General features: G+C 33.6%; 2 protein-coding genes across 5 annotated transcripts in view; both read left to right on the forward strand.

Moving 5' to 3' along the window:
• LOC133850476 (putative neural-cadherin 2) overlaps positions 1 to 9,131 on the forward strand; it is a 153,277-nt gene extending 144,146 nt beyond the window's left edge. For all 3 annotated transcript variants that reach the window (XM_062286592.1, XM_062286593.1, XM_062286594.1), the window contains 4 exons: positions 434 to 675; positions 8,095 to 8,322; positions 8,385 to 8,558; positions 8,650 to 9,131. In XM_062286592.1, the coding sequence (XP_062142576.1) occupies positions 434 to 675; positions 8,095 to 8,322; positions 8,385 to 8,558; positions 8,650 to 8,891 (886 nt within the window). In that variant the 3' untranslated portion in view covers positions 8,892 to 9,131. The remainder of the gene's footprint in view (positions 1 to 433; positions 676 to 8,094; positions 8,323 to 8,384; positions 8,559 to 8,649) is intronic.
• Positions 9,132 to 12,720: 3,589 nt separating this feature from the next.
• The window catches only part of LOC133850473 (neural-cadherin), a 202,105-nt gene continuing 186,855 nt past the window's right edge, over positions 12,721 to 27,970 (forward strand). Inside the window, exon 1 of one of the 2 annotated variants that reach the window (XM_062286578.1) lies at positions 12,721 to 12,964. The gene's annotated coding sequence lies outside the window, so the exon portion shown is untranslated. Of the gene's footprint in view, positions 12,965 to 22,845; positions 23,515 to 27,970 lie in introns of those variants that run through there. The other variant, XM_062286577.1, reaches the window with a different exon arrangement.

Here is a 27,970-nt window from a genome sequence, read left to right on the forward strand (position 1 = left end):
ATATAGTTAACCGTCCAGTATTATTTTCATAATATACCAAAATAATATAGAGCAAAAATATTAAAATATTCCAAAGGCTACATTTCGTATGTTTATATACTATTTTATTAAAAATATACCATAGAGTACAAAATTTACCAGATTATCAGTCAAATATATATAGGTACAGTATCTAAGATATACGGACAGATGGACATGACTAATCAAGAATATATATATGTTACTTAATGGGGTCAGATAAGGCTGTTAGATAATTTTCCTGCAGGCACAAAGCTGTAATACCCTTCTGCCCTAAGTGTAACAGGTATAAAAAGTTGGAAGCTTTTAAAAAGTTATGCACAACATGAATTTTACAAAACGTAACACTAAAAAGCAGAACAAAAAAACCAAAAAAAAAACTAATTCCCTTCTCTTCTCTCTCGCACACTTGCAGCTGCAGCGAAGGACGCATCATGTCAACGGACACGAAGGGCTGTGTCGATCGTAACGAGTGTTTGGACATGCCGTGCCTAAACGGTGGCACGTGCATCAATCTGGAGCCACGATTGCGATATCGTTGCATTTGCCCCGAGGGCTATTGGGGCGAGAACTGTGAACTTGTGCAGGAGGGGCAACGTTTGAAGCTTAGCATGGGCGCCTTGGGCGCCATATTCGTCTGCCTGATTATCATACTGAGTAAGTACTGTAACGAGTGGCAGCTGTGGCAAGAAGGCGAGTGTGTGTCTGTGTCTGAGAGTGTGAGTGTGAGTGTGGCACAGCAAACACCTCCTCGCTAAGCTGCTGCAACAATTTGGCATGCATGTGTGTCAGTTAAAGCGGCTTAAGCCGCATTCACATCCGCATACAAACAAACGTTTCCCTCTTGTGCCTGCCCCTCCCCAGGTTGTGCCACCAAGTGTGGCGTGTTGTTTTCAGTTGTCTGTTTTTACATGTAAATGCAATTTTCAGTAGTTTGGACCCGCGCTGCACTTAAATCCCAGCGAGAAAAAACATCTCTCGCCTCACACACACACATACACACACACACACACACATATAAGCAACGCCCCTTTCTGTTTATTCAGCAAAAGGGGGGCGTGGTTGTTACTCTTGCAAAGTGCCACATTTCTTGTCCTCGTATGTGTTTTTGTACAACGCCAAACCGAGGGCAATTTATTTTGTTGGCAGAATGCAGGATGGCTAATTAAGAACATCCATTGCACAACCCAAAAAAAAAACATTCATAACATTGCAAAAAAAACATGAATTAAAATATAAAATAAAAATCAAATAATCATGCAATTCAAAAAAATTACTTCAATGAAGGTAATAAAAACAATATTGAATGAATTTTTTATGAAATTGATTTTTATCGCTATTTATTTTAATGGGAATTCATTTGGGGAATCGCTGGAAATTCTATAATAACAATCAAAGAGTTATAACTGCAAAGATAAATTAAAGTGCATTTTATGCTAATAAAAAATTAAGCAAATATATTGGAAAATCCAAAAAATAAACTCAAAAGTTAAAACAATTTTGAGCATGAAAATGATAGATTTAAAAGCATTATAAGCTAATAAAAAAGCAAAAATAGTGGGAAATCGAAAAAGAAACGGAAAATCAATGAGTGAACAATTAAAACAATTTTGAGCAGAGAAAGTAAACATTTCAATTTCATTTTCTGACAACTGAAGCGATACATAAAAAATCATTAGGCTAATAAACAAAAAATCAACAATAATGGCAAATCAAAAAGAAAGTGAAAAGGAAATATTATAGAAAAGATTTTCAGAAATAATAAAAGTCTTTTAAAAAAAAAATTGATGAAAAAAATCAAATTTGTTTTATAAAGTATTCGCAATTATTATAAATTTAAATGCAATTCAAATAAATATGTCATGTTTACATATGTAATGTGCAGTTAATAAATATGGAAAATAAAAAAGAAAGAAAAAATGTAATTAAATTTATAATTACAAATCTGAAAAAGAATTGTGTGAAATAAAAAACTTTAAGGGAATTTACAAAAGCAACAAAAAATGTTGCACAGAGAATACATTTGTTTTATGAAATGCTGCTACTATTGAAGATTAGATATGATAAATACAAAAATTGAAATGCATTTAATGCTTATGAACATTTCAGAATGGGAAATGGAATTCCGAACAACAAATAGGAAATCCCAATGAAAAAAATAAAATTAAATTAAATTTGAAATGGAAATATTTAAATATGTGTTAGGAAGAGTTTGCAATTATTGAGAAGAAAATTGTTGAAATATATATAATATATGAAAATATTTATTTGAATACTAGGTAGGGGAAATAGAAACACAAAACAAACATTCCAATTTGAAAACCAAATAGAATGTAGAACACTGAATGCAGCTGTCCACAAGCAAAAGCGACTTAGAGCACAGAACAAACGGAATCAAAAATGTTATATCAAAAACAAATATGTTGACAGTTCGAATGCGATTTATCAACGTTGATTTTGAAGACCACTCGAAGGTGCTTCAAAATGGAAACAATGAGAAAGCAAAGAGGAAACTTTGAAATACACCTCAAAGAGCATTAAGTTACTCCGACAAAAGAAATTGTTATGCAGGTGACAATTGGTTGCTAATGGACCGTAATCAGATTATTAATTTTGTGACAATGTTTCAGAGGAAAGCTCTAAAAAAAACCAGAAATGCGCTTCAGTCTAAGCGTGTACTATTTTACCCTTTTTTACGTACTTTCGATAGCTTTGATTTTTATACTGTTGTCAAAGATTTCATGTGGTTTCAGTGTAACTGTGGCACTTAATGGACAGCGGACAAGAGCGAGCAAGATAGCGTTAAGTGGATTTGAGCATTTTCAAAAATGTTGCACAGAGACAAATGCGAAATGCGCAATGCGAATGGGACCCGCTGGCGTATACGCAATTTCACTTTTTCCCTTTTTTTGTTGTTGTTGTTGTTGTTGCCGGCAATTCGACTCGTTTGGGATTTCAAAGGATTTTCAATTAGCGTCGCCTCAATGTGTTTTTTTTTCTGCGCTCTCTCTTTCGCATTTGGCTGCTGCTATCTGAGCTGCGCTTTATTCAGTTTGCCAGTTGGTCAGCAGCTGCTGACAATTTATTTGTAGCCATATTTAAAAGCTGAGGCTGATTTATCCCAGTGCCAAAAATAATCGGGTGCTAGTTTTAATGAAAGGCGTTGCGTGGTTTGAAGTTGCAACGGGAACGAGAGAGGAACAGTTACAGTTACGAGTTACAACAACAAGGCCTTAAGCTAATTAGCCGCCTTTCGAGCCGGCTAATTACACAGTTGCCTTTTTTGCATTGCGCATACGCAGTGTGGGGCCATAAAACCGCTAAACCGCAAAATAGGCGCAATAAATAAACGCAAACGAATGCTCCAGAGAGAGAGAGAGAGAGAGCACAACACAGGAAGTGCTCAGATCTCTCCTCCCCCTCACTGTTTCCCTCGCTTCCTTCCCCTTCCTAGCTACACTTGCCGTTTATGAAGTGAAAATTTCAAGGCACTGACAACACTGGAGGCAATTTCGTCTTTGTTGTTATTGCATTAAAGTGGCGCAAAGACAAAACAAAAACTAAATAATTATCTAACATTATTTACAGTCAACGCTTCGCTCTCCACCTTTCCCTCTCCCTCTCTGCCTTACTTCTTCTTTGTTTTCTCTGGGCCTGTGTAATCTCAGAATCGTTGAACTGTATTTTCGGCATGAAATTTCAAGTGCCATTCCCAGTCAAAAAAAAAAATTGTATAGTTCAATGTGCTCGACTGTGAGATACTCGTTATCCATTTTTAATAATAACAAAACAGTGCGATCTTATTCTTAATATATATCGAATTATTATACCACAAAAATACTAAAAATATACAAAATAGATTTTTTCAGTATATTATATAGTATTGCGTTTAAAATATATCATTGAGCAGAAGATATACCAAATTGTCAGACGAATGTAGAATAAACTACATTCAAAATATACCATAAAGTGCAAAATATACCATAGAGTAGAAGATATACCAAATTGTCAGACGATTGTAGAATATACTACATTCAAAATATACCATAGAGTACAAAATATACCGGATTTTCAGCTAAATATATAATATACTCCATTTAAAATATACCATAGAGTAAAAAATATACCAAATTGTCAGTCAAATATGTAAAGAGATAGTTTCTGAAATCTAAAGGAAAGAAAGAATGACCGACGGACATGACTATATCGTCTCGGCTGTTGTAGCTGATCAAGAATATATATGTACTATATATACATACATTTCCTGGAAGCACAAAGCTATAATACCCTTCTACACCATGGGTAGCGGGTATAAAAATAGAAGCCCTCAGCTCAGGGAGACAACTCTGATGAGCTGACTCGTCCTGCTGTGTCCTGTTGTGTCCCCTTACTTTTTTTGGGAGCAAAAAAAATGTCAGCAACTATATGCAAAAGATGAGCTGAAAAAGTGCCTGTGAATGTGTTGTGTGAAGCTCGCTGCAAACAAAGGACAAACAAGCGGCTTTGTTATGCCATTAGAACACAGTAGCTTCTCTCTTTTTTTTTCTTCCACTTTTTTTTGCTGCTATAGTTTGTTACAATTATTGTTTAGTTTCTAGGAAAGTCGCTGGCCTTTAGAGTTATGCTCAGGTTGTTATGTATGTAGTTGTCTGTTGTGTTCCTGTGTAGTTTGACCTCACAAACAGTCAACACAGAATAATTACCAAGTACTTTCCTTTAGCTCCAGCTAACAGCTACTGTTGCCTAGCACTGAGCATAAAGCAGCTTAAGTGGCGAGCGAATTACGCTAAAGAGTTCTCAACATGATTTCAATTTATTACTATAACGTTTTCAAGTACTGCAATTTTCTAAAGCTTAAAAGGTGTGCATAGATTTGGAATGTTTTTAAAAAGAATCATACAAATTTAAGATGTTATTGAGTATGATTTAATTCAGAAAACTTATGAAAATCAAATGCTTTTTTATTTGGCTTAAGTTCAGTGATATGTTTTACTTTTCATTTTAGTCGTAGTTCTTTTCAAATTCATTCAAGTTAGTACCATTAAAATTTAAAAAATTTTAAAGTGAATTTAAGCGAAATTGCTTTTTAGCTCAGAATAAAAATTTCTTAAATTTTAAAAAGTTCTTTGAAACAGAAATTTGAAAACCTAATTTAGTGTATTCAAGGTTTTGTAGAGAGTATGATATCTTCTAAGAAAAGTTTAAAATAAAATTTTTGTTTAGCTCATAGTAAAAAAATCTAAAAGAATTTAAGAGCATTTTAAACTATGATTCAATGATAGTTTTCTAAGGATACAAATAAAATACAATGGTAAAATCGAATTGTCGAGAAACTTTTATTTAAATTAAAGCAGAAGTTTAAAATTTAACATAAAAATAAATGCAAAATATTTTGTGTACTTAAAACATTTCTTTCTTTTTATTTGAAAACATTCCGCTTAGTCCTCTCTTTACAATTTTCAATTTAAGGACGGAAATTGACTGTAAAAATAGTAAGCTGTAAAATTGTTCAAAGAATAAATCTATTTAATTACTTTTAATAGAAAAGGAAGTTGATTGTAAAAATAGGTGAAAATGTTCAAGGAATAAATATTTTTAATTACATATAGTAGTTGCTTTTAAATGCTCCCCTTCATCATTTCAATAGAAAACAAACTTTCTTAGCTAGTTTCATGGGGCAACGAACCTCTTAAATTTCTAATTTGATATTATTCTTGCATTGATTACCTTTTAGCGTCGCAACCTTTTTCCCTGGTCTAGAGCAGAATAACTTGCCCCAAGTGCCACTTAATGAAATCAACTCGTGCCGCCGCGAAGCATCTTTTGTGGTGGCAACGCGAAAGCCACCTAGCTTTGGATGTTGTTTAAAAACAAGAATGTGAAATAAATACGCAAAAAGGGACGACGCACAGTTGGCTAAGTGAGTGCGGCTAGGTGGTCATAACAACAGTAACAACTCCATTTACGTTTAATGAGGCTAATTAAATCTAAAGAAAAATGTACACGAAAAAACAGATAAGATGAACATATAAATGTTGCGCACACAATAGGAAATAGGACCGGAAAATTTGGGATGTGGGAAATGGGAAATGGGAAATGCTGAAACGCGGCACGTTCAAGATCATCATAATAATGATGGCAAAATCATTGAAAATGTTCAACTTTGGGCTCATTCGCATTAATGAACTTTTGGGGCAAGTTCTATTCTATTTAATGTTTTCTTTTCGGCAACAGCAGCAGCTGCCAGTTGTTGCAAACTAATGAATCCGCTTAACCAAAGTCAACTTGCAACGCGCCCTGCAACAGACATTTGCAGCACAAATTTTTGGAAAACGCAAAAAACTGAGAGAGACTTTTAATTATTTTTACTTGAGTGAACGCGAATGCGAAGCAAAGACTGAACCCAGTTAATATTGCTGTCAACCGAGGGCACAAATGATAAAATGCACAGTTTTCTTTCCACATTTCTTTTCCAGTTATTGCAAGTTGTTTACACGCCTTGCCCCTCGAAGAATATGTTGCAAGTAGTTTCGCATAAAAGTTATTAATATAACTTGAAGTTAAAGCGAGATGAAAACCTAAAGTGAAATAGTAAATCTAACAAGTTTACTGCGTTTGAAATGTTTCAGTTTTTTTTGCTCTTGTTTTGGAGGTTGGTAATCCGCTTAGTGTCTCCCACAGTTTCTGCTATTTGCCATCTCACTCACAGCTGGCCATCCTTTCTCTTTCGGTCGACAAAGTTGAACCTCACAATTACAAGAGCAGCGTCAGTTTGGTCACCAGAAATAGTTCATTATCAGTTCGACAATTGCAAAGTGCCTTTTACATTTCTCTGTCTCTGTCTGCCGGCTCAATGAATAAAACTTTTCCAACTTTCGCATTATCTAACCAAACAAGTTGTATTCCAAATGCACTCGAGTCCTTTTTGCCTTTCAGCAAATATTGGTAAATTATTTAAGTTGTTCTAGTGGAATTGTCGTCAATACATCGACTATTTTCCATTATTCAAAGGGTGCCGAAAGAACTCATTTGATGTTTAAAGTAAATCTCAAATTTAAGGCAGCTACTAAGTAAAGTAAGCTAGTTCAATCAGCCGAACTGGCTAGTTAAATTTTTATCGTTGTTGTTAACCATAAAGCAAAACTTTTTAATGGCTATGCAGCCACAAACTCCACTTCAATACACATCAATATTTGAAAGCCATAAAAATGTTGTAGAAAATGTAAATAGTTTTTTCTAACGGTAATTATTGGTTCACAAAGTTATGCCTCATAAAATCTAGCAAAAAAAGAGTTAGAAAAACACTTAACGTTGTCTAAACTTCTATTGGTATTAAGTAAAAGTTATACAAATTAATATTATCCTTTTTTTTAAATAAGAGAAAATTACAAAGTTTGAATTAAAAAAAAAAATTGGTACCCAATAACAAATTCATATTCTTATATTCCTCCTGTTTGTAGTAATAAAAGTTTCAATTTATAATAGACTTGGGTTGGACCCACGTTGGCTTACATTAAAATTTGTTAAATATTTATCATTTCAATGATGATTGATGATGATGATAACAAATACATAAAAAATATACCGAAAAATACTAAAAAATATGTTAAAACTTGTATTCGGTATATTGACATACTACTTCAATATACAAGTCTTAGTATATTCGAATTTTTTCGCTAGATTATTTATGTATATTTTACCGATTATTACGCATTGTTTAGCTTATAAAGAAAATGGATCAAACACACTCGACTGCAACTTTTTTGGTTAACTATTAAATATAATTTGTTAAGTCAACCTCTGTTCAAATCATTGTGAACCGATTTTTGACATATTTACGTTAGCTACATTTTTTAATCTTTTCAAAGTAAGTTGAATTTTAAACTTCCTTTTTTTTCTTTTCTTTCTTTTAGCAATAATTAGTTAGAAATGAATTCAGTTACTGCTTTTCATATATGCATAATATTAATAAAAAACTTAATAAAAAAGAAACAATATAACTAGAAAACAATATATTAATTATAGTATTGAGTTTAGACTCCTTGTAATATCATGCATGATTTCCTTTATTTCCAGTTCTCGCATTGATATTCGTGCTGTACAATCGCAAGCGCAAGACGACCAAAAAGAAGAAGCGCTCCGGCACCGAAAAGGATGTGCGTGAAACGGTGATTAGCTACGAGGACGAAGGCGGCGGCGAGGATGATATGACGGCCTTTGACATAACGCCACTGCAAATACCAATCAGTGCACAGACCGGCAATATGCCACCCGATATTGCCGCCTGCAAGATGCCTATTATATGTGAGTAAACACACGACTTAATACAGGGAGAGCGAAGTTCAAGCTTCCATATACAACAATAGATCCAGTGATGACGTTGCTGCCACCGGGCCAGGAATTGAATGTGGCGTATCTGATGGAGGAGCGTAAGCAACGCATCGATAAGGATCCCAATGCGCCGCCCTTCGATGACCTGCGCAATTTCACCTTCGAGGGCAGTGGCAGCATTGCCGAATCGCTAAGCTCGTTGGCATCAGGTGAGTGAAGAGTGAGAGAAGAAGAAAGCACTTTTAACTATATCACTAAACTCTCTAAACCCAAAACCAAACCCAATCCCAACGACGGCAGGCACCGACGATGAGAATCAAGACTTTAACTATTTACAAAATTGGGGTCCACGTTTCAATGCCCTGGCCGCGATGTACGTGCATGATAAAGCGAAAACCAAACATGACTCTCAAGTGGGCGGCGCCACGCCAGCGGATAATATGCTCGCCGTGGTTGCAACAGGCAGCGGTGCCGGACCAGGCGGTGGCGGTGGTTCTACTTCTGCTGTTGCCACCACAGAGCCGGGCAAAGTTGTATTATAAAAGCGAAGAAGAAAAAGCAAAAAAAATAAATGAATAAATAGTTAAGTTGTAGTTAAAAATAATGAAGGAATCCAAAAGCGATTTCAAACTTGAAACTAAAAACTTAAGTAATTCAATGTATATCGAAAGTGTATGAATGTGAATGTGAATGAGTGTGAATGAGTGATTTAGGTTAGGTTAATGTTACTTCTCTAATACCAAAGCATACTGAAAATACTAAAAAAGATAACAAAATATACTTGAAATCAAAATGAATGAAACTTTACCAACCAATTTCCAATCAGGAATTAAATTTTTGATTTCAATTGTGAAATTTTCTATATACTGTATTTTCATTTAAATACGGCATTTGGTATTTTTTCCCAGTGAACCAAATTTGAAATCAAAAAATATACCCAAAACCATAAAAAATTACTAACAAATATATGAAATACTAAAGTTAAGCATACTGAATTCGAATTACTTGAAGAGAAGAGTTTCTAAAACTTGACACCCTGTATAAATACTGCATTCCCGTTAGCACGTAAGTTTCGGTCCCTCCACAGACCAAAAAAGCTAGAACTAACCCTCTCCCCCTCCTCCTCACTCGTGGAAACTCGAATTTCACTGGACCAGAAGATGCACGTGTCCAATTGCCAACCGATTTCGCACCTGCTGCTGCAGGCATCACGTGTCCAGCGAAAAGTTAATGGCGAACGAGCGAGAGAAACTTTTGGTGAAATTTCAAACAAAACTTGTAACATAATTTTGTACATAGTGCATTGTGTAATTTAAATACATATACATATACTTAAATATTAAATATCTGATGGAAAATATAAAACACGTGAAAACTACCAATTGAAAAAGTGTGAAATTCATACCAAACAAAAAAAAAAGAAAGAAAAAACAAAATAATAACACACAGAGAAACACACACACATACGACTACTAGACTAATTGACTACAATTACAAGTAAATTAAATTAAATTTAAATTTAATTAATGTGAAAACAAAAAGTTGATCAAAAATACCAATTTCATATTTCTGCATTTACTAGCAAATACACAACGTGACGTATTCAGAACAAACAAAAAGAGAAATAAGAAAAATAAACTGAATAATATGGAAAACATCAAACCGAAAACGATAGAAAAATATACCGCAGAAGAGTACAGCAAATTATAATAATAATTAAAATTACAATAATAATAATAGTCATAATAATATTGTGTAACATGTATTAAATTAAATTATAAACAAAGAAAAAAAAAACAAAATTGAAAATGAAAATGAAAAAACTCGCCACATTGCGATACCAAAAAAGGGTTAATTAAATTTACGTTAGTTAATGGACAATTTGTTAGTAGTTAGCATTTAAGCATAATTTTTTAAAAATCAATAAACCCCCCAAAACGAAACAAAAAAACAATAAAAATTGACAAAATGCTAAAAAAAAACCTCTTTGTTACTATTTTGTGGAGGAAAACTTTTATGATTTTCCAGCGATTCTTCTGAGCTAACGATGCTTGATGATGGAAACCAGCGATTGTCGCTGCTTTAATATGCCATGAAATGACGTTAATAATAAATGTTTATCAAGGTGGCAAATAGCGAGTGATTTGTTACCTAAAAAGGTTTTTCAACACGACAATACCCTGTAGTTTTCTCTTAACTTTATTAGATTAAATTGCATTAGTAGAAAGGAATTTTATTTTTTGAATAATACAGCAGGAAGTTATGTACTTTTCTTGAAAATTGTTTCAAAACTTTTATTTTATTTATATTTAATCTAAGAGTAAATATTAAAGTTAATTATTTTATGCACTACACTTGTTCAATTATGAGTTGATTTTGTTTGTTTATGAGTGTTTTTATAATTCTAAATTCATTATATTATATTATTTTATATTACACATGAAACACTTAAAAATATAAAAAATCGGGCTGATTATGAACAGATAAATTCATTTCGAAAATTTTCTTACACTTAGAAAGGGAAAAATTCCATATTGTTATCCATATTATGCTCCGAAATCAAAGGTTATAAAAAATAAGAAACTAGCACAAATCTTTTAAAGTTTTCTCAACTCAGATTTCTTATTTTATATTCTTATTTGATGTAATTTGATTACATCAAAGTTTTTATTGATGTACTAAAACTATATAAAGTAGTTAGTTGCAGAACTTAATAGAGACTTTAACTACAAAATGGATTCTATTTAACTATCAATACTTATTGATAGTGTGCCCAGATGAACAAATGTAGTAGGGTTGCCAGATGCAGATCCAAAATTATTTTACATATTTTCAATTAGTTTTTGGACTGTTTTTATATAACTAACATATTTGCAATTCCAATTTTTAAATTGACTAAAATCTATTCACTAATTTTACCAACATATTTTAACCAATTTAATATGTACTTCCTTTATATTAATCTTAGTCTTGCTCAGCATTCAATATACCCCACTTCACTCATGATTTAAAGAGTATGGCGTACTTAGAGCAAGTGCAAAATCTTTGGAAACTCAGCGAAGCAAGCGACAGGCGACAGGCCAAACATGCAATGCGTTTTATGCCAGTAAATAAAACCAAGTCTAGGCTTTTGTCAGCGGCTTGTCGGAGAGGGGAGGAGTAGGAAGAGATGGGCGAGGAGATGGAAGTTCAAGCGAGTCATAAAGAAGGCTAACCTGACCTTAAAGGTCTCGTCGTCTGGTCGTCGCCCAATGTTTCCGTCCAAAATGTCATTTGCTTCGATAACAATTTTCTTTTCTTTTCTTTTTTTTTTTTGCGCATAATAAATGAGGCAGCTTTTGTGATATCGATATGAAATACGAGCAAGTGTATAGAGAGCCAGGCAGAATTTGTTGATAAAATTGATAGCCTCAATTAGTTTAAAGATAACACGAATGGTTGGGCGAGTGTACCGTGTGTGTGTGTGTGTGTATGTGTGTGTGTGTTTGTGGATTACTTGTCGTTACTTGCAACATTATTGTGCAATTTACAGAGTAAGCTTATTCACATACACGATTCACATAAATAGGCATGATTTTTTCTTTGTGGATTACTCGCAGGAGGCTTGAGCATTTTTCGAAGTGAATTATGCAGTTGTGACAAGTTTTCATGGAGAATAAATAAATGCCGTTTATTAACTGCGAGTTATTTAGAACTTGTTAAATATTTTAGTTGACAAAACGATTTTTTATTTGCTCTACATTACAGACGTTCTTTATTATTTGATAAGCATGTTTTTTTACAACCTAAAATCTGTATATGAATAATTTTAAATCTAAAATGTTGTATGTGACACTATCTAAAGTGAAAAAAAAACATTTCTTTTCAATCTTTTAGGCCTTGATTATTATCTCAAATTATCTCTAACTAAAGTACTAATTAGAGTTTAGCATGTCACAGAAATTTTTAATTGTCTTAAGATAATTGGTACAAACTCTTAAGAAAACCAAAAAATGATTGAATTTATATATTTTATCGTAATACAGAAAAAGTTCCCAAAATCAAACTTACCTTTAAATGTAGTGCTAAGCCAGAGTTATAAGAATAACCTTTACTTATTTATGAAATTGTTTATGTATATTTCATTGCACATATTGTCGCATGCAATAAATTCCTAGAGAATTATTAATACTCACTTCTTCACTTCACTTCTTCGAGTCACTTATCATGTTTCCTTTCTAAAGCTAATCAGTGAAATACTTATTTCTTCACATGCATTCATTAATAATTTTAAAGGGACTACATTGAATGACTTTCAATACTAAGGAATATTGCAAGCACAAAATAAACAGCACTAGGAGTATTTGAATCAAGTAGAGTAAGTAAGAAGTAGAGTAAAAGACGTACAAGCAGTAGATGATGCGAAAGAACAAGTCACGATGTTCGAAGTAATGCAAGTGAACATGAAAAAAGCAGCTAATTGATGTTGTTGACGAGCAACGAATGCTGCAACTTGCAACATACAAAACAACAAAAATTAGAAAAAAAAAACCAACAAGGACAGCAAGAAAGCCAAGTCAGAAGATGCCTTGCAGTGTTTTCCCTCAAGAGAGGTTGCGCACACAATGCTTAAATGGTAAGAGTTATATTAAGTGTGTATTAAATTCTAAAGTATGTACTAAAATTTCAGATTAATAAGCATAATACAAGTAGTTGTTCTTTTCTGCATATAAATTTAATCACATTTCAATTTTACATTTCAATTTTTATTAAATATTTGAACAATCTTTCAAAATTCATCTTATTTGCTTAGAGAATGCTAAGCAAAGTTGCTGCAGGAAATACACTAGCGCCATCTAGTGGCCATGGAATTCGCGGTTTTTGTATTATTTGAGCTACTTTAGTATTACTTGTAGACCCTTTAACTTCATGCCAAGTTATCATCTAAATTATCTGAGTAGGAGTGTACTCTATTGAATTTATTTCGAGATCCTTAATTTTTTATTTTTTAATATTAATTGTTGAATTTTGCTGGAACACATATCTGCTTTCATTCCTTTCGTCGCTGCATTTTGTAGTGGACGAATTTAAGCTTTCTACAAATAAGTTTAATCACATTTAAATTTTATATTTCCGATTTTACTAGCAATACCAGCAATCTTTAAAAATGCAATTAAATTGCATAAAGAATGCTCCACAAAACTGCTGCAGAAAATGCGGTGGCGCCATCTAGCGGTCATTCCAGCTTTTCGTGGCTTAAGAGCTACTTTCTGTATTTCTTTAAGACGCTTCAAATTCATGTAAATTTTTCATCTATATTATCTGAGAACGATTAAATGTTATTGTATGTATTTATAATTTTGAAGTTTAAATGAATTTTAATATAAATTGTTGTACGTTTCGGTGGATAATCCATCTGCTTGCTCTCCCACTCCTTTTTCCAAGCATCTGCAATGCATGCAATTCACATCGATTTCACTAAAATTCAAATTTGTAATTATTGACTAAAATGCACTCAATTTAATTATTTTTACGCTGCAGCCCAAATTTGTGAAATTATTTATGAAATGTGTTTCTCCATTGCCCATTTAGACGAGCTCTCTCTTTATCGATCTACCCCGAATTTGCATTTAGCCATTTAAACCTTCTCTATTAGCAGCTCAGTTCAATGCGCATTACTTGGTCGACATTGAAAAAAACATTTGAATGTTGTTATTATTTCTAATTGCCTTTTTAGCCGAGTTGCCCCCTGAAAATGTTTCGCTTTGACCGAAATGTCCGAAATTGTTCGGCATTAGACGTTTTCAATTGTTTAATTTAAATATAAATTATCGCATTAACATCAAATTTAATTGTGTTGTTCTAATTATAGCTTCGTTTGGTGCTTGTTGTCGTTTTTCGATTCACCTGCAATGATTGTTAGATTTTAGTGGAAGCTAATGTTATGATTATAAAGCAATTAAAAGAAATGGTTTCTGCAGTTGATGGATTATAAATAGATAAAATGTGATGCGATTTTTAATACGTTAGAATTTTAGAATTTGTGTGCGTCTGCATCAAAACAAGTATTTATAAACAAATTTAACAATTTAAATTTATTTGCTTATTTCTTTACAAAAGTTAGATAAAATTAAAATAGTTAAGTTAAGAGATACGTTGTTTCTAAAGTACTGGCTACAGAATTCTTCGGCTTACTAATTAAAATTTAATAACTTTTAGTTTTAGAATTTTATTTCACATTTAATTTATTGAAGCTATGCAGTTCTGATTAAACGTTTATTTGTTTTTATATCTATTATTTCTATTTCAATAACTATATTTCAACAACTGATAAAAATGTCTTCTTACTGAAGTTACGATACTCACATTACGATCTCCATACCAAGGCAAGCTGTTTATTATATCGTAAAATTGTTGAGGTCGTGTCTACGCTAAGTCATATAACAGTGTGTGCCACTGTTAGCTGGTACAACCACTCAATATAACATTTCACAGGACTGCGGTTCATATTTTAGTTAACAGAATGTAAACCTGTTAATAACAGTAGTTGAGAATGTTAACGGTTATGATGTTATGTAATGTGAAGTTATTCAACACTGATAAAGAATACGTTATAAATCAAATTGAAATAATTATTATATGCTCAGGAATAAGTAAAGTATTTGAGAAATGACTAGATATCGATAGATAGAATATTGTGGAAGTTTGTGGCAGGCAGAAGAAGACATTTCCGATCTTATATAGTAACATAAATATACTTAGTTGCTATTCTTTATAGTATTATATATACTATATATTTTGTATATACTTTAAAGCATAATATACTCGTATTTCGAATGTAGTATAATATTATTATACCAAATATAGGCTCTGAAATGTTTTAGTATTTTTGTGGTACATTTGCGGTATATTTTAAGAACACAGTTTCATTGAAAATGAGTACAGGGTATCTCAAAGTCGATCACACTCGACTGTCGCTTTCTTACTTGATAGTATATGGAGGACTGAAGCTTATAATTTTGGTTGACATAAATAAACAATTCTAATTTTACATTTAATATTGCAGTAATTAATTATTTATAGAATGACACCACATAATTAATAAAATGATGTTTTAAAATAATTGTTTTCATACATACAATTACAAGAAGACAAAGAACACTTCAAAAAATTCTAAAGAGAGTGTAAAGATTTTATCCATCGAAGTCATGTGCAAAAATCTAACATTTTCCCCCTTCGGTCAGGGGCTTTATTCATCCCAAAAGTTAGATAAAAGAATTAAGCAACTAATCTTTCTAACTTTATTAAATAAAATGATAATCGCAATGTTTATAATAATTTTGTGATATGTGCATTTGTCAAGTGTTGAATCTTAGGAAATTGATAACTCTGTTACTAATTATAAATTGAGTATGAAATATTTCTTTCAACTACTCAATTCCAAATCATGACATACAAATGTATGATAATATTCTTAGCTTTCACACTTTTGGAATTTGTGTTGATTACCCGACAAATTCGATTTGTATTGACACCCAAAGCTCAAAAGAGAACAATAAGAAAACGAGGCAACTAATCAGGCGTACTTCATTCAACGAAAAACAAAATAGAAAAAAAATGCTTACGCGAAATTCTCACGCCGTGAGATGCGAGTTGAAGAGCTTCCCAACGGAGCTGGCTGTTAGCATCCCGTGGAGTTGCCTCCGCAAAGTAAACCGCACAAAAGAAATGCAGATTAAAGGGAAGGGGCGAGTGAAGGGGGGAGATGGACAAGAGGAGACTCAGTTGATGGACCACACGTTGTGTGAAACTATTAATCATTTGATTATTAATTTTTTACATTTGTGTTTTGGTGAGGTAGAAATAGATAATAAGGCTGAAAGCTACCTGAAAACTTGCCAACATGGAATTAAATACATTTAATCAATAGAAAATTAATTTTAATTAGTAGGCCCACAAGATAAACATTTAAATAAATCATTCATTTGTAACCAACAGATGGCAAACAAAATTCTTTTGCTCGCTGACAGCTACAGAAAAAATAAACAACAAATTAAATTCAAAACTTGTGTTGAGTGTGAAAATTCATATTTAAAATGACAAATGACGAAAAAGTCGAAAATGGGAAATTGTATTGTAAATATTTAATTAATGATCTGTTTTAATCAACATTGAATTAAAGTTGGCAAAAACTACTCCTAAAAGTATTTAACAAACATATTCGTTGTTAACTTTTTGCTGGATTAAAATCAATAATGAACTGCCAACTGGAGGCTGTAAGTCGGAGTTTTTGTTGTTGGTATTGTTGTTGTTGCTGCCACTTTGTGGCATCAACGTTGACCTTTCTAGATGACCGCAGTTGCTATGCCACGTTTTCTGTTTGTTGTTCCGGCTGCCTTTAAAACATGTTAAGTGGAATCGCATTTTTTTTCCATTTTTTTTTTCGTATTTACGTATTTTGAGTAACGCGCAAAAAAAATTTCGTTAATGACTTTGCTGGGGCAGCAGTTGAAAGTTAATTGTCGTTAAAGATATTTAAACGATAACGAAGAGAGCGAAAATGAACTGCGATAAATATCTCGAAAAAAACACAGCGCAAAGAGAAATATTTGAGATTAGTTTAACTTGCGAAAGGTACGTGAAGTGAATGCTTTGCAAATAGTGATAATTCTTAGCGCTATTAAATTAATTAAAAATACAAATTAAATAAGACTAAATAACTTTTCTAAAACTATTAATTTGTATGCGAGTGTGGTCGCCTGTGAGATACTCTCCACCAAGCCAAAAAGGTTTGTTTTCCCAAAATATATTAAATTGATATACTAAAAATATATTAAGCTATACTATATATCATAGAGTAAAAAAATTTTAAAACATACTAAAATATGCTGAAGACTATATTCAGTAATCGGTACACTATTACATTAATAATATACCGTTAACTAAAAAATACTTAAAATATAATCAAAGACTATATTCGGACATAGCGGACAGAGCGGAAATTAAATTAATTAAATTAATTAATTTATTTATTAAATTTTTTATCGCATATATAGTAAATAAATTCTTAAACAACACTTACTTCCGCCCATTTTAAATAATAATGACATCAATGTATTTTATATATAATATAATATTTTTCTGAATTTTAAATAATAGTTTGTTGATTTGCTTTATTTTTGTACAATATTATTTTATTTACCTTCAATAACATACCATTATATACCATTGCATTCATAATTAATCCTAGAGTAACAAAGTTTTAAAACATACTAAAATATACTGAAGACTATATTCGGTAATCGGTATACTATTCAATTCATAACTAAAAAAATACTTAAACAAATAAGAAAGCTACAGTCGAGTGTACTCGACTGTGAGATACCCGCTACCCATTTTGAATACAAGAAATATACTTTGCGGTGTTTTTTCTCTCAAAATATACCGAATATATTGCAAAAATACTAAAAATATACCGAACCAACCACTAAAAACTGCCTCCATGAATATACTCTTAGCGACTTTAGCCTCACAAAATTCAAATTGTTATATGGGCATAGTTTCTGAGATCCTATGTTTTATAAGGCGGACAGAGCAGACAGAGCGGACATAGCGGAAATTAAATTAATAAAATTTATTAATTTATTAAATTTGCTACTCATGAAATTCAATATTGTCCATTTATCGCATATTTAGTGAATAAATTCTTAAACAACACACGCTTCCGCCCATTTTAAATAATAATGACATCAATGTATTTTATATATTTTGCTGAATTTTAAATAATAGTTATTTGATTTGCTTTATTTTTTTACAATATTATTTTATTTACTTTCAATAGCATTAGAACACTATTCATCTCAATTATCACAGAACTGTAATCTATCGAAGGTATTCTTTTTTTTTGATTGAAAATCTCTGAGGTTTAATTTGACCCAATTTTCAAAAATTCTGCTGTTCTATAGTTGCACTCGCTGCATGCGATGTTAAATTTCTTTTTTATCTAGCTTCACTTTTTAGTTTTTTGTTTTTTTTGGGTTTGGTAGCACTTTTTTGATGTCGGTTTTTTGTGTGAGTTGTTGTCGTTGTTGTTGTTGTTGTTGTATTTAGTTGAAACTGAAACTTTTGCAACTGACACTTTTATCGCGCTGTTGGTCAAAAATGCAGGCAAATTTGTTCGGGTCGAAAAAGTGGTCAAAAAGTTTTTTGTTTAACTGCGTCAGTTTTAATGACTCTGACGACGAGCTGACAAACTGAAAGGCTGACAAACGCACGTGTCGGAGAGAGGTGGAGAGCTGGGGCGAGAGAGAGAGAGAGAGAAAGGGGGAAAGAGGAGGCAAACTGTTCAAAAACACACCTTACGCACGTCTTCTCTAACTAATTTCTGCGCTTCTCAACTTTTACCCAAAAAAGCCTGACAGACAATTGTCGGGCAGCGGAGGGAGGCGAAGATAAAAGAGGAAGGGGACGTAGATGGGTGTCCAATGAAGTTGGTCTTGGCTGCTGCTGTTGCGAGAAGTTTATGAAGCGGCCGCGGGCAGCTGACGGCGACCACAATGCGGAGACCAGACCAGACAATTCTGAACGGCACTCAGTCACAGTAATGGAGAGTGGAGAGAGTGGAAAGTGGAGACTGGAGAGGGGGAGAGCGAAAGAGAGATGAGGGAAGTTTGAGATGCGAAGACTGAAAGCTCTTTGAGATATTTAGCTGCTGCTTCTGCTTCTTCTGCTTCTTTTGCTGCTGCTGCTGCGGTTTGTCATGTTCCATGTGTCTGCTGCTTTGAGGTCTTCGCCAAGCGACACACACACAGGTGTGTTTCGGTATGTGTGTGTGTGAGTGTGTGTGCATCAGTAAGGTGTGTGTGTGTGTTGGTGTGTTAATTCATCATTCGCTTAAATGGGTGTTACCTGTTAAGTGCGTTTATCACGTGCTGCTTCGGCTCTTTTTTTTTATGAGCTCGCCTTGCTGCGGTTAGCTGCGTCTCTTGCCTCTTGCCTCTTCCCTTCCTCCCATGTACTTGCCACCTTTTGTGGCGCTATTTAAATGGCGTCGCTGCGCTGCTTTAAAGTCAATAACTTTTCATGATTTCAATAAAAAACGTGAGGCTTTTTAATTAAATTTTAAGCTCTTGTTTTTTAATCTCAAAATATTAAAGATAATTTTGAGGTTTTGATTAAAGTTGTGAATTCAATTTGCGGAATCTTCAATTTTGATAACTTACAATATTAAATAAGATATAATAAATAAAAGCCTTCATAAAAATTCAAGAAAAATAATGTTTTTATATTTTATAATTTAATTGAATAATATATGTTTTGGGTTTTAGATTAAAATCAAAAATAAGTTTAAAAATAATTGAGTTTCGTTTTCATATTTTCCATATTGAATTCCTAACAGAAATTGTAAGGAGTAAATATAATAAATCCTTCAACAATTTTCAAAAATAAAACAAAACTAATTCTAAAATTATTTGTAAATAGAAATCAGTATTATTTTTAATAAATATCTAAAATGCAATAAACGCTTCAGCGTCTAAAATTCCCCCAAAAAATGTACAAATTAATTCGTTTATTAAAATTCAATTTCAGTCCGTGTCTATCTAAATAATTAGACATATTTATGTGTTCATAAATTTAGCAGATATGATTACCACTCGGGATGTTTGGTGGCTCATTAAGCGTTCAAGCTCTGAGGTGAATCAAAACTACGGCAGCTTTTAATTAAAACCTGATAAAGGCCGAGAAATTCGTTGCGGTTTGTCTAAACGGACCCACAAAAGCTAATCAAAATGAAAGAAGAAAAATTCCAGTGAATAGAAAAACGAGCTGCATATAAAATGCAATGACGTTTTCTTATCCCCCTCGTTTTTTGGTCTTTGGTGCGCACTTATTTATGTAAATCTTGAAAGCGTCCACATCGAATCTCTGGCAACTGGCAAACAACCAAAATGCATTTCAAGCTCCGTTCCAATTCCCTCCTCAGTTAAATCGAAATGAAAACCAAACCAAAAAAGCAAAAGCAAACGCCAAATCCAAATCCATTGGCCACTCGACAAGCTACAAAAGCCAAAAGCCTATTGAATAATTTTGATTTGATTTCTTGACTGTATTTTTTTTTTTTTTTTTCTTCTCTATCCATTTCCTTTTTTGGCCCGCTTTAATCACTTAGTTACTTGATTTTCCACTTTATGACGGATTATGTGCAAATGTTTGTCGACCAAAAAAATCGAAAAAATAAATCTATTGAACAATTGTAAAATTTATGCAGATTGGTATTTCTTCTATCGGTCTCGGTGTGGAGCTTATAGACCATTAATCATTTCGGATTCGCCCATTGTGACTGACTGACTGAAGCTAGGTTCTTTCAAATTTATGTCTTTATTATGTGAGAGCGAAAAATGTCGAGATTTTTATGGCACATTAAAAGGTAAAAATCGTAAAGATTTCGATATGTACTTGGGATTGGATAAGCAATAAGTTTTATTCAATTATATTTGAAATAAGGGGAGTGTGGAGCAAAATTCTTTAGAGTAAACCCTATTTAAGTTTATATAAATAGTAAAAAACGAAGTTTTAATTAAAAGATACAACTGGATACTGATTTGGATGTATCACATCTATAGAATGAATATTATCAATATATTTAAAATCAAAATATTAATAAAATAAGAAGTTTTAATTTTCAAAATTTTTATTTTAAAACTAAGATACGGTTTATAGTGTTAGTGATTATAGATAAAGTTTTTTTTTGGGTCGTATATTAACATACTAACATATCGAAAAGAGTTTAAAATAAGCAAATAATCAAAATCGAATCGAGTTTGAAAATTTTTAATTTTAATCCTAATAAATTATAACCTGAATAACTTTAAATTGTTATCCGATTAAAAATACTTATAAGATCTAAATGGAACTTTTTTAATTCAAAAGAAATTTTTAAAGAAATATAAAAATGTGAAGTACATTTCAAAACAAATCCGTGTTATAAGCGCTCAATTAATTTCAAGTGTCATATTTTGTTTTTTTTTAAATAAAGATGTTAAATTTATTAAAAGTGTGCTCCTCATTCACCAACAATACTGAGTAGCTTAGCCTTCTGATGCTACTTATATTTGTTAGAGAAAAAATAAACTGCTCTAATTCCCTGTAAGCTTCTTTTCCCACTGTCAACACTTTGAAAAGCACGCCACAGTTTTGTAGTATTGTAGCTGCTGCATTTGGTAGCATTAATGTGTGTGGCTACAAAAGCTGATCAGAGCTTCGTAGTAGACGGTTTGCATCCGGTAGCTGTTCCAGCTGAAGCTTAAACTTTAAAACACTCATCAAGCGATGCGTTGACCGTTTAGCTCTCAACAACTTCCGTTACGCTACAAAAGAATTTCGCGTTCATTTATTTTGTCGACGCTTTTGTATTATTCGAAGCTTTTCGAGATGCTTATCTATGCCAAACTCCCTCCCTCTCTCTTTCTGTTTCACTCTGCTGCCTCTTTCCCCTCTTCCCGTCCTTTGACGCTTTTGTTGTTGTCCGCATTCGATCGCCTTTCATAATTGTCACACATTTTCAATAATGAGCTAAAGAGCAGTAGAGCGCGAGAGTGAATGCAGTGGAAAGGATGGGAGAGAGAGGTAACCGGTTCTCTCAGCAGCTCTTTGGGTCAAGTCTGTGTGTGTGTGTGTGTGTGTGTGATTTTTCTATCATTAGCGCATTTTAGTGCATCACCATTCCCCATCTCCCCTTTTCTAATCGCCACAACTTGCACATTTCACGGCGACTTCTTTTGATTTTCGTATTTAATATTTTAATCGCATATTTGCTTTATCATTGCACTAATGAGAGCGACGGGAATGTTCCAATGTTGCACAGAATAACGGCGAGAGCGTGAGACCGAATGCAAAATCGACCTTTGTCAATTTAAAAAAAAACAAATAACAAATTTTTAAACAAAATTGTTTATTTCAATTAATATGTTTTATACTAAACATAACATACTATTTAATTTATTTTCGTTTTATCGCTGCGAGCTAATTTACCTAATTGCAAATAAACGCAAACAAAACATAAACAAAAACAAAAGCAGCGTTCATTTTACCGGCTTTTTGTTTGCCGCAAATGAACGTGCGAGTATTGCTCTCGTGCTCTTGCTCTCTTTGGTGTTCACTACGAGAGCGGCGCTCTCCAGATCATGGAAGCACGTGCAACGCAACGCAAACAGCAACAGCTATGAGGGGGTCAAAACATAGTGCATTCTCACTCATTCCAATTGGCGCGCTATTGGGCTAAGTAAAACAACAACACTGACAAACCTGCAGTTAGGAATGCGCATTTATCGTGCTGTACACTGCAAGACGAACACGACACGACTACGAAGTCACTTGGCAAGGCAAGTCGTGTCTGAGTTCGGGTCACGAGCTCGCCACTAGTTGAACGCAAGCATCCACATTGGAAGAGGCGATCATCGCAATGGGTCTTCAGTTCGATTTTAACACGCGAAGTGCGCGCGACGTACAATTTGATCATTTTCGGCTGCAGCGCAACGCGTCAATTGATGCGCATATTTTCGTATTGGAATAAAGTGATTGGAGTTGGAGGCATCATAACGCATAAATTACAATTTTCACTGAATGTGCTCCCGCTCCCGTTTTGCTTACATTAACTAACGGCTCTCGGTGTGTCTAAAGTTATTTTTGGAGTTTTTCGTTTTTCTCGTTTTCGTTTCAACTTCGCTTTAAAGTTACGCGTCGAGTTGGGCGTCGGGTGTTGTGCGTTTTGCATTTGGATTTGCATTTTTCCCGCCCCGCAGGGGCTTCGCGAGGCATTCACAGTTATTTTTGCAGCCTCCCTCAGCTTCATTTCCGCCCAGCAAGTGCAAAATATTTATGTGTGCATGTAAAGCAGAAGTAAAATAATAAAAGGAAGAAAAAGAGAAAGAAATACACACTCGAAGCATATTTATTTTTGGCGCGACCCTTCGCCAATGTCCCCCGCGCTCAAGCGTTTTCGCTTTCGTTCTATGTGTCTTCCGCTCTCTTCGCACATGTGTTTCTAATAATGAAGTGTTTATTTTCGGTTCTCGAGTGAATTGTATGCATTTTGTGTGTGTGTGTGTGTATTTTTGGTTTTTGGATTCTTTGGGTCTCTTATTCGCCAAGTGCAACTGCGGATTATCATTGTGGATGGGGAGAAGGGTAAGTGAAACAGTGTATTTTATGCCTTAATGCATCATTTCGATGTTGTACTTTTTATGTTTTGAACTTTATCCGCCCACGCTCTCTTTGTCTCTCTCTCTTGCACCCGCTGGCAATTGTGATTTATGCAGTTGCATATTCCAAGTATCGAGCACTTTTTACATTACTCTTTTGCGGCGTCGTGAAAAATGGCCAATTTAATGGCTGCAGTAGAACTATAATTTGTGAGATTCCCTTATTTAGATAAGGTGCTCCCTCTTTCTTATCTTCCCGGTGGATTTTAGCGTATCCCAAGACTTTGTATTTTCTAGAAATTTAAGTAAATCATGGTCATATAAATTTTGTTTGTAAATTAACAGTTCATTCAAGACAAGCACTGAAAATTACGGCAATGACTTCTCTTATTTACGGTTCATAAATATCAATTTCCATTGCATTTAAACGATTCTATTTAAACAAGAAACTCTTGTTGTAAAACAAGATAAGCAATTAACTGAATTAGCTATTATTTTGTGTTTTTACATATTTATTTAAATTCTTGTTTTTGTTTATTTAATATTTATTTTTATTATGTGTATTTAATTTGTATTTATTATTTGTTTGTTTAGTATTTATTTTCTTATCTATTTTTTTATTATAATTGTTTATTTTGTGTATTTATAATTTCATCTTTCTCTAGTTTTTATTTATATAAAGAAAAACTCTAAAATAAAATAGCTTTAATTTTAGCTATTGCATGCAAGATTAAATACGTGACAAAGCAACATAATTTACATTTGAATTGTGTCTAGAATATTTTCTTCTCATTGTGTTCAAAACTATCATACTTTAAAAACTTTTGCGAAGCAATAATTTTTGTGTGTCTTTATTTTGGGGTTCTTATCCTTGTTGTCGCTTTTGGCTTTTGGCTTTACAAATGCTTTTCCCAGGCACTTTAACTTGATCTCTTTCTTATGAAAGTTATCTATTTGGAAGTCAAGTGAGGCATTTCGTGTTATTTCATATTTTGTTTTCAGTAATTTTTCTTTTGTTATTAGAGAGAGAGAATGTCAACCTCAAAACAGAAACAGTTGGCCGTTGCTTGTTGCCCATTGCAAATGTTGCCAGCGTTGCCAAGTTGCCGGAAAAGCAAAAATCCGCCTTGAGGCAAAACTTTTAAACAAAAACTCACAAATCATATTGCATACCAAGCAAACAGCAACAGTCCCACCAACAATAACAATAACAATAACAAAACAGGGCGTTCATCTCCGAAGTTCTGCTCTTTCTCTTCATGTTTTCTATGCCACCCTCTGTGGCAGGCTCCCAACTATTTGCACACATAAATCTGACTTATGACGCCCCCTCAGTGGAGGCCTTTTGATGGCCAGCAGCACGTACTATATTATATGGTATGGGGGGTACTCTACCGATAATACTAGGACTGGGACTTGACAGGTCACAACAGTTAGTGTTGATGATGTGATGTCTCTCTCTTTCTCTCACCCTCTTTTTCTCCCTCTCTCTCTCTCTGGGCTATCTCTTCATCTGTTTCGCAGTGCCAACTGCCAAAAGGCTTTAAAATGAAAAATGCTAATAACTGCAACAAATCACACACATACACACACGGTACACTTGTCGACGTAAACTGAAGAATGTAAACTCGTTCATAAAAATCATATATGGCCCCAAGACAACAACAAACAAACAAAAACTGAGCAATTTTCTCTTAAGCAGTCGCTAAAGTTCAATTTCAACAATTTCATTGTTATTTTTTTACTATTAGGACGCAAATTATGTGCGTATGTTGACATGGTTGTGTTTATTGCCATTTTATGTTGCATTTTTTAAACAAATCAACTAGAATTCGACTGTTGAAACCTTAAAGACTAAAGGCATGCTGATTTATAATTTATTGAATTATTTTTAAACTGCTTTCAAAAAGCTAAAGGCGTGCTGATTAAATTATTATCATTAAATCCTTTAAGTAATTTAAACTGCATTTAAAAGTCAACAAATATGAATTATATGTTTTACATTTTAGCCTCAACTGCAAGAAAAAATTTATCTAAAAGGTTTGAGCTTTTGAAATTAATAAACAATATATTAAAATATCTACACTTTATATGTTAGATTAGCCATAGTAAAAATTATGATGAGATTTTCAGATTATTATTCAATAATAGTTTCAAAGGTCTGTTAAGATCTAACAAATTATTCTTTCAGAATATGCTTTGATTTCAATTAGACTTTAGAAATGATTACATCTACTATTATCCCAAACAAAGGCAAAAGGTCAACTGTAGCTGATGCAGTCAAATAACAAAACAAAGCCTGTTACAAAAAAAAGGAGTGTTTTGCTCAAGATGATGATCGCTTTGGAACACAGTCTTCTTCTTCTCCTGCGATTGAATAATTTACAATTTTTGTGTGGTGCCCAATCGTGTTTGGTTTGTTTGTCTATACACTTTAACTTGCCAACTGTACAATGAGTGTAATGCGACGCTTGAGACTCTATTTCAAGTGAAACTCTTAAACGTTTGCCAGGCAATTTAAATAGGGCTATTCACCAAGTTGCAGAGTAGTTGTGGATGCTGTGGTTATGGTGTTTTGTCGCTGGATTAACTGCAATTGACAGGCGAAATAATACGAGAGAAAAATTGCCCAAAACAAGCTAAGGAAGGAAAGGGAAGTTAACGGTGTTGGTCTCCATGGGAGAAAGATGATGATGAAGATGCGCGCGCGAGAAAAACGTGACGTACCCAGGCCAGTTTGGAGGCATTTTCCGATTTGTTGTTTTGGTCGTAGTTGAAAAGTAGCAACAGCAGCAACAACAACAATTGCAACTGCAACAATTGACAGTGAGAAATTTGTCTTGTATCCAACTGTGGCGCAAAAGTTTTTGGGAATGCAATCCAAATGTCAAACAACTGCAAATTGAGGGCGACAAGCAATATATTGTATTATCGATGGGTTTACAATATTGCCAGTTCGCTATTTTTGACATTAATGATAGTCGAGCCAAGAAGTTCTTCTTTTGTGCGCAACTTTGACAGGCCAAAGTGAGATGAGCCAAGTGCGAAATAGAGATGAGTGCGTGTGAACAAAATGCGTTTGAGAGCAATAGGTAACGAAAAATATGAAATTATAGAGCGATTTTTCTGGAATTTAATTTCAGATGAATAAAAAAAATTTATAAATGAAACGTACTTTTCTGGTATAGAGACTTCAAGAATCTTTTTGCGATATTTTTCTTATCAATTCGCAACATTTCTAAAAAGTCTACTACCTTTGACAAGACAGATAAGATAAGTGCTAATAGATCATTAAAAATTATTATTATTTAATTTCATTAAAAATGATTCTCAGTTTAGCAGCACTTTGAAACTAAGTTTGGGAAATAATTCCATACTCAAAAATACAAGAATACGATCTTTGACAAGACAGATAAGCAAAGTGCAAATAGAGATTATTTAAAAGTAATTTATAGAACATTGAAACTAAGTTTGGCAATTATTTGGCAACTAAGCTAAGCAAGGAAACTTATCTATTCCACATTAAAATTTAAGTACAAAAAAAGTATCTGATGAAGGCAACACTCAAATTCTTAAGTATTCCAAGAAACTTTTTTTATCATCTCTATGATTTATTCAGAATATTTTAAATACCTACAAGCAGTTTCTTTATGTAAGTTCAATCCTTATTCTCTTCACTAATTATTGCCTCACGTGGCCATCGCTATGACAAGCTGTCTCAACTCTGCTCGGCCCAGTTGTATCTTCAAGTAACTCTCCCACTCGGCTGTTGCCACTGTCGCCCTGGCATTTCGCTAAATTTTTATTTGTTCCCACAGTTTGTCGCTTGGCATAAATACGTCGTTAGTCGAAGTCGAACTCGTACTCGTCGTAGTCTCAGATACAGATACAAAGCTACAGCTTCAGCTCCACTTGAACTGCGAGTGAGGAAAAAGTTGCAGGAAGCCGCCGCAAAAAAAAAAAAGTTGAACTAGACAACGACAAGAGGAACAACAACGACAACAACAACAACAACGACAGCAAAGTAGAACCTTTCGAAGTCATCGCAGTCATCCTAATAGTAATAGTAGTTACTGCCATACAAGCTCGTTTAATGTTCTTGGAGGCGGCAAAGAATGGGAACAGATAGTAGGAAGAAAACAAAAACAACAAAAAAAAAACAGTAAGACCGTGTATCTTCAACGTGAAGTGTCTGTGAAATGTTGCACAAGTGAAAACAACAAATGGGTCGCCTTGTCAGTCCACAGACTTACAGCAGGCAGTGTGTGGCACAGTTGACCCCACATGCCACACACTCTCTACACCGCGTTGCATTCACGTTTCTTCTTCTGGGCTCTGTCGATTAGCCGGCAGTTCATGTCAATGTCTGTCGCTGCAAAACCTCTTTGCACTCTTCAATATCGCTCGCTCCACATGTAAAGCCCGTTGCAAATTTGCTCATC

The sequence above is a fragment of the Drosophila sulfurigaster genome, chromosome 2L (assembly GCF_023558435.1).
Source record: "Drosophila sulfurigaster albostrigata strain 15112-1811.04 chromosome 2L, ASM2355843v2, whole genome shotgun sequence".
Lineage (NCBI taxonomy): Eukaryota > Metazoa > Arthropoda > Insecta > Diptera > Drosophilidae > Drosophila > Drosophila sulfurigaster.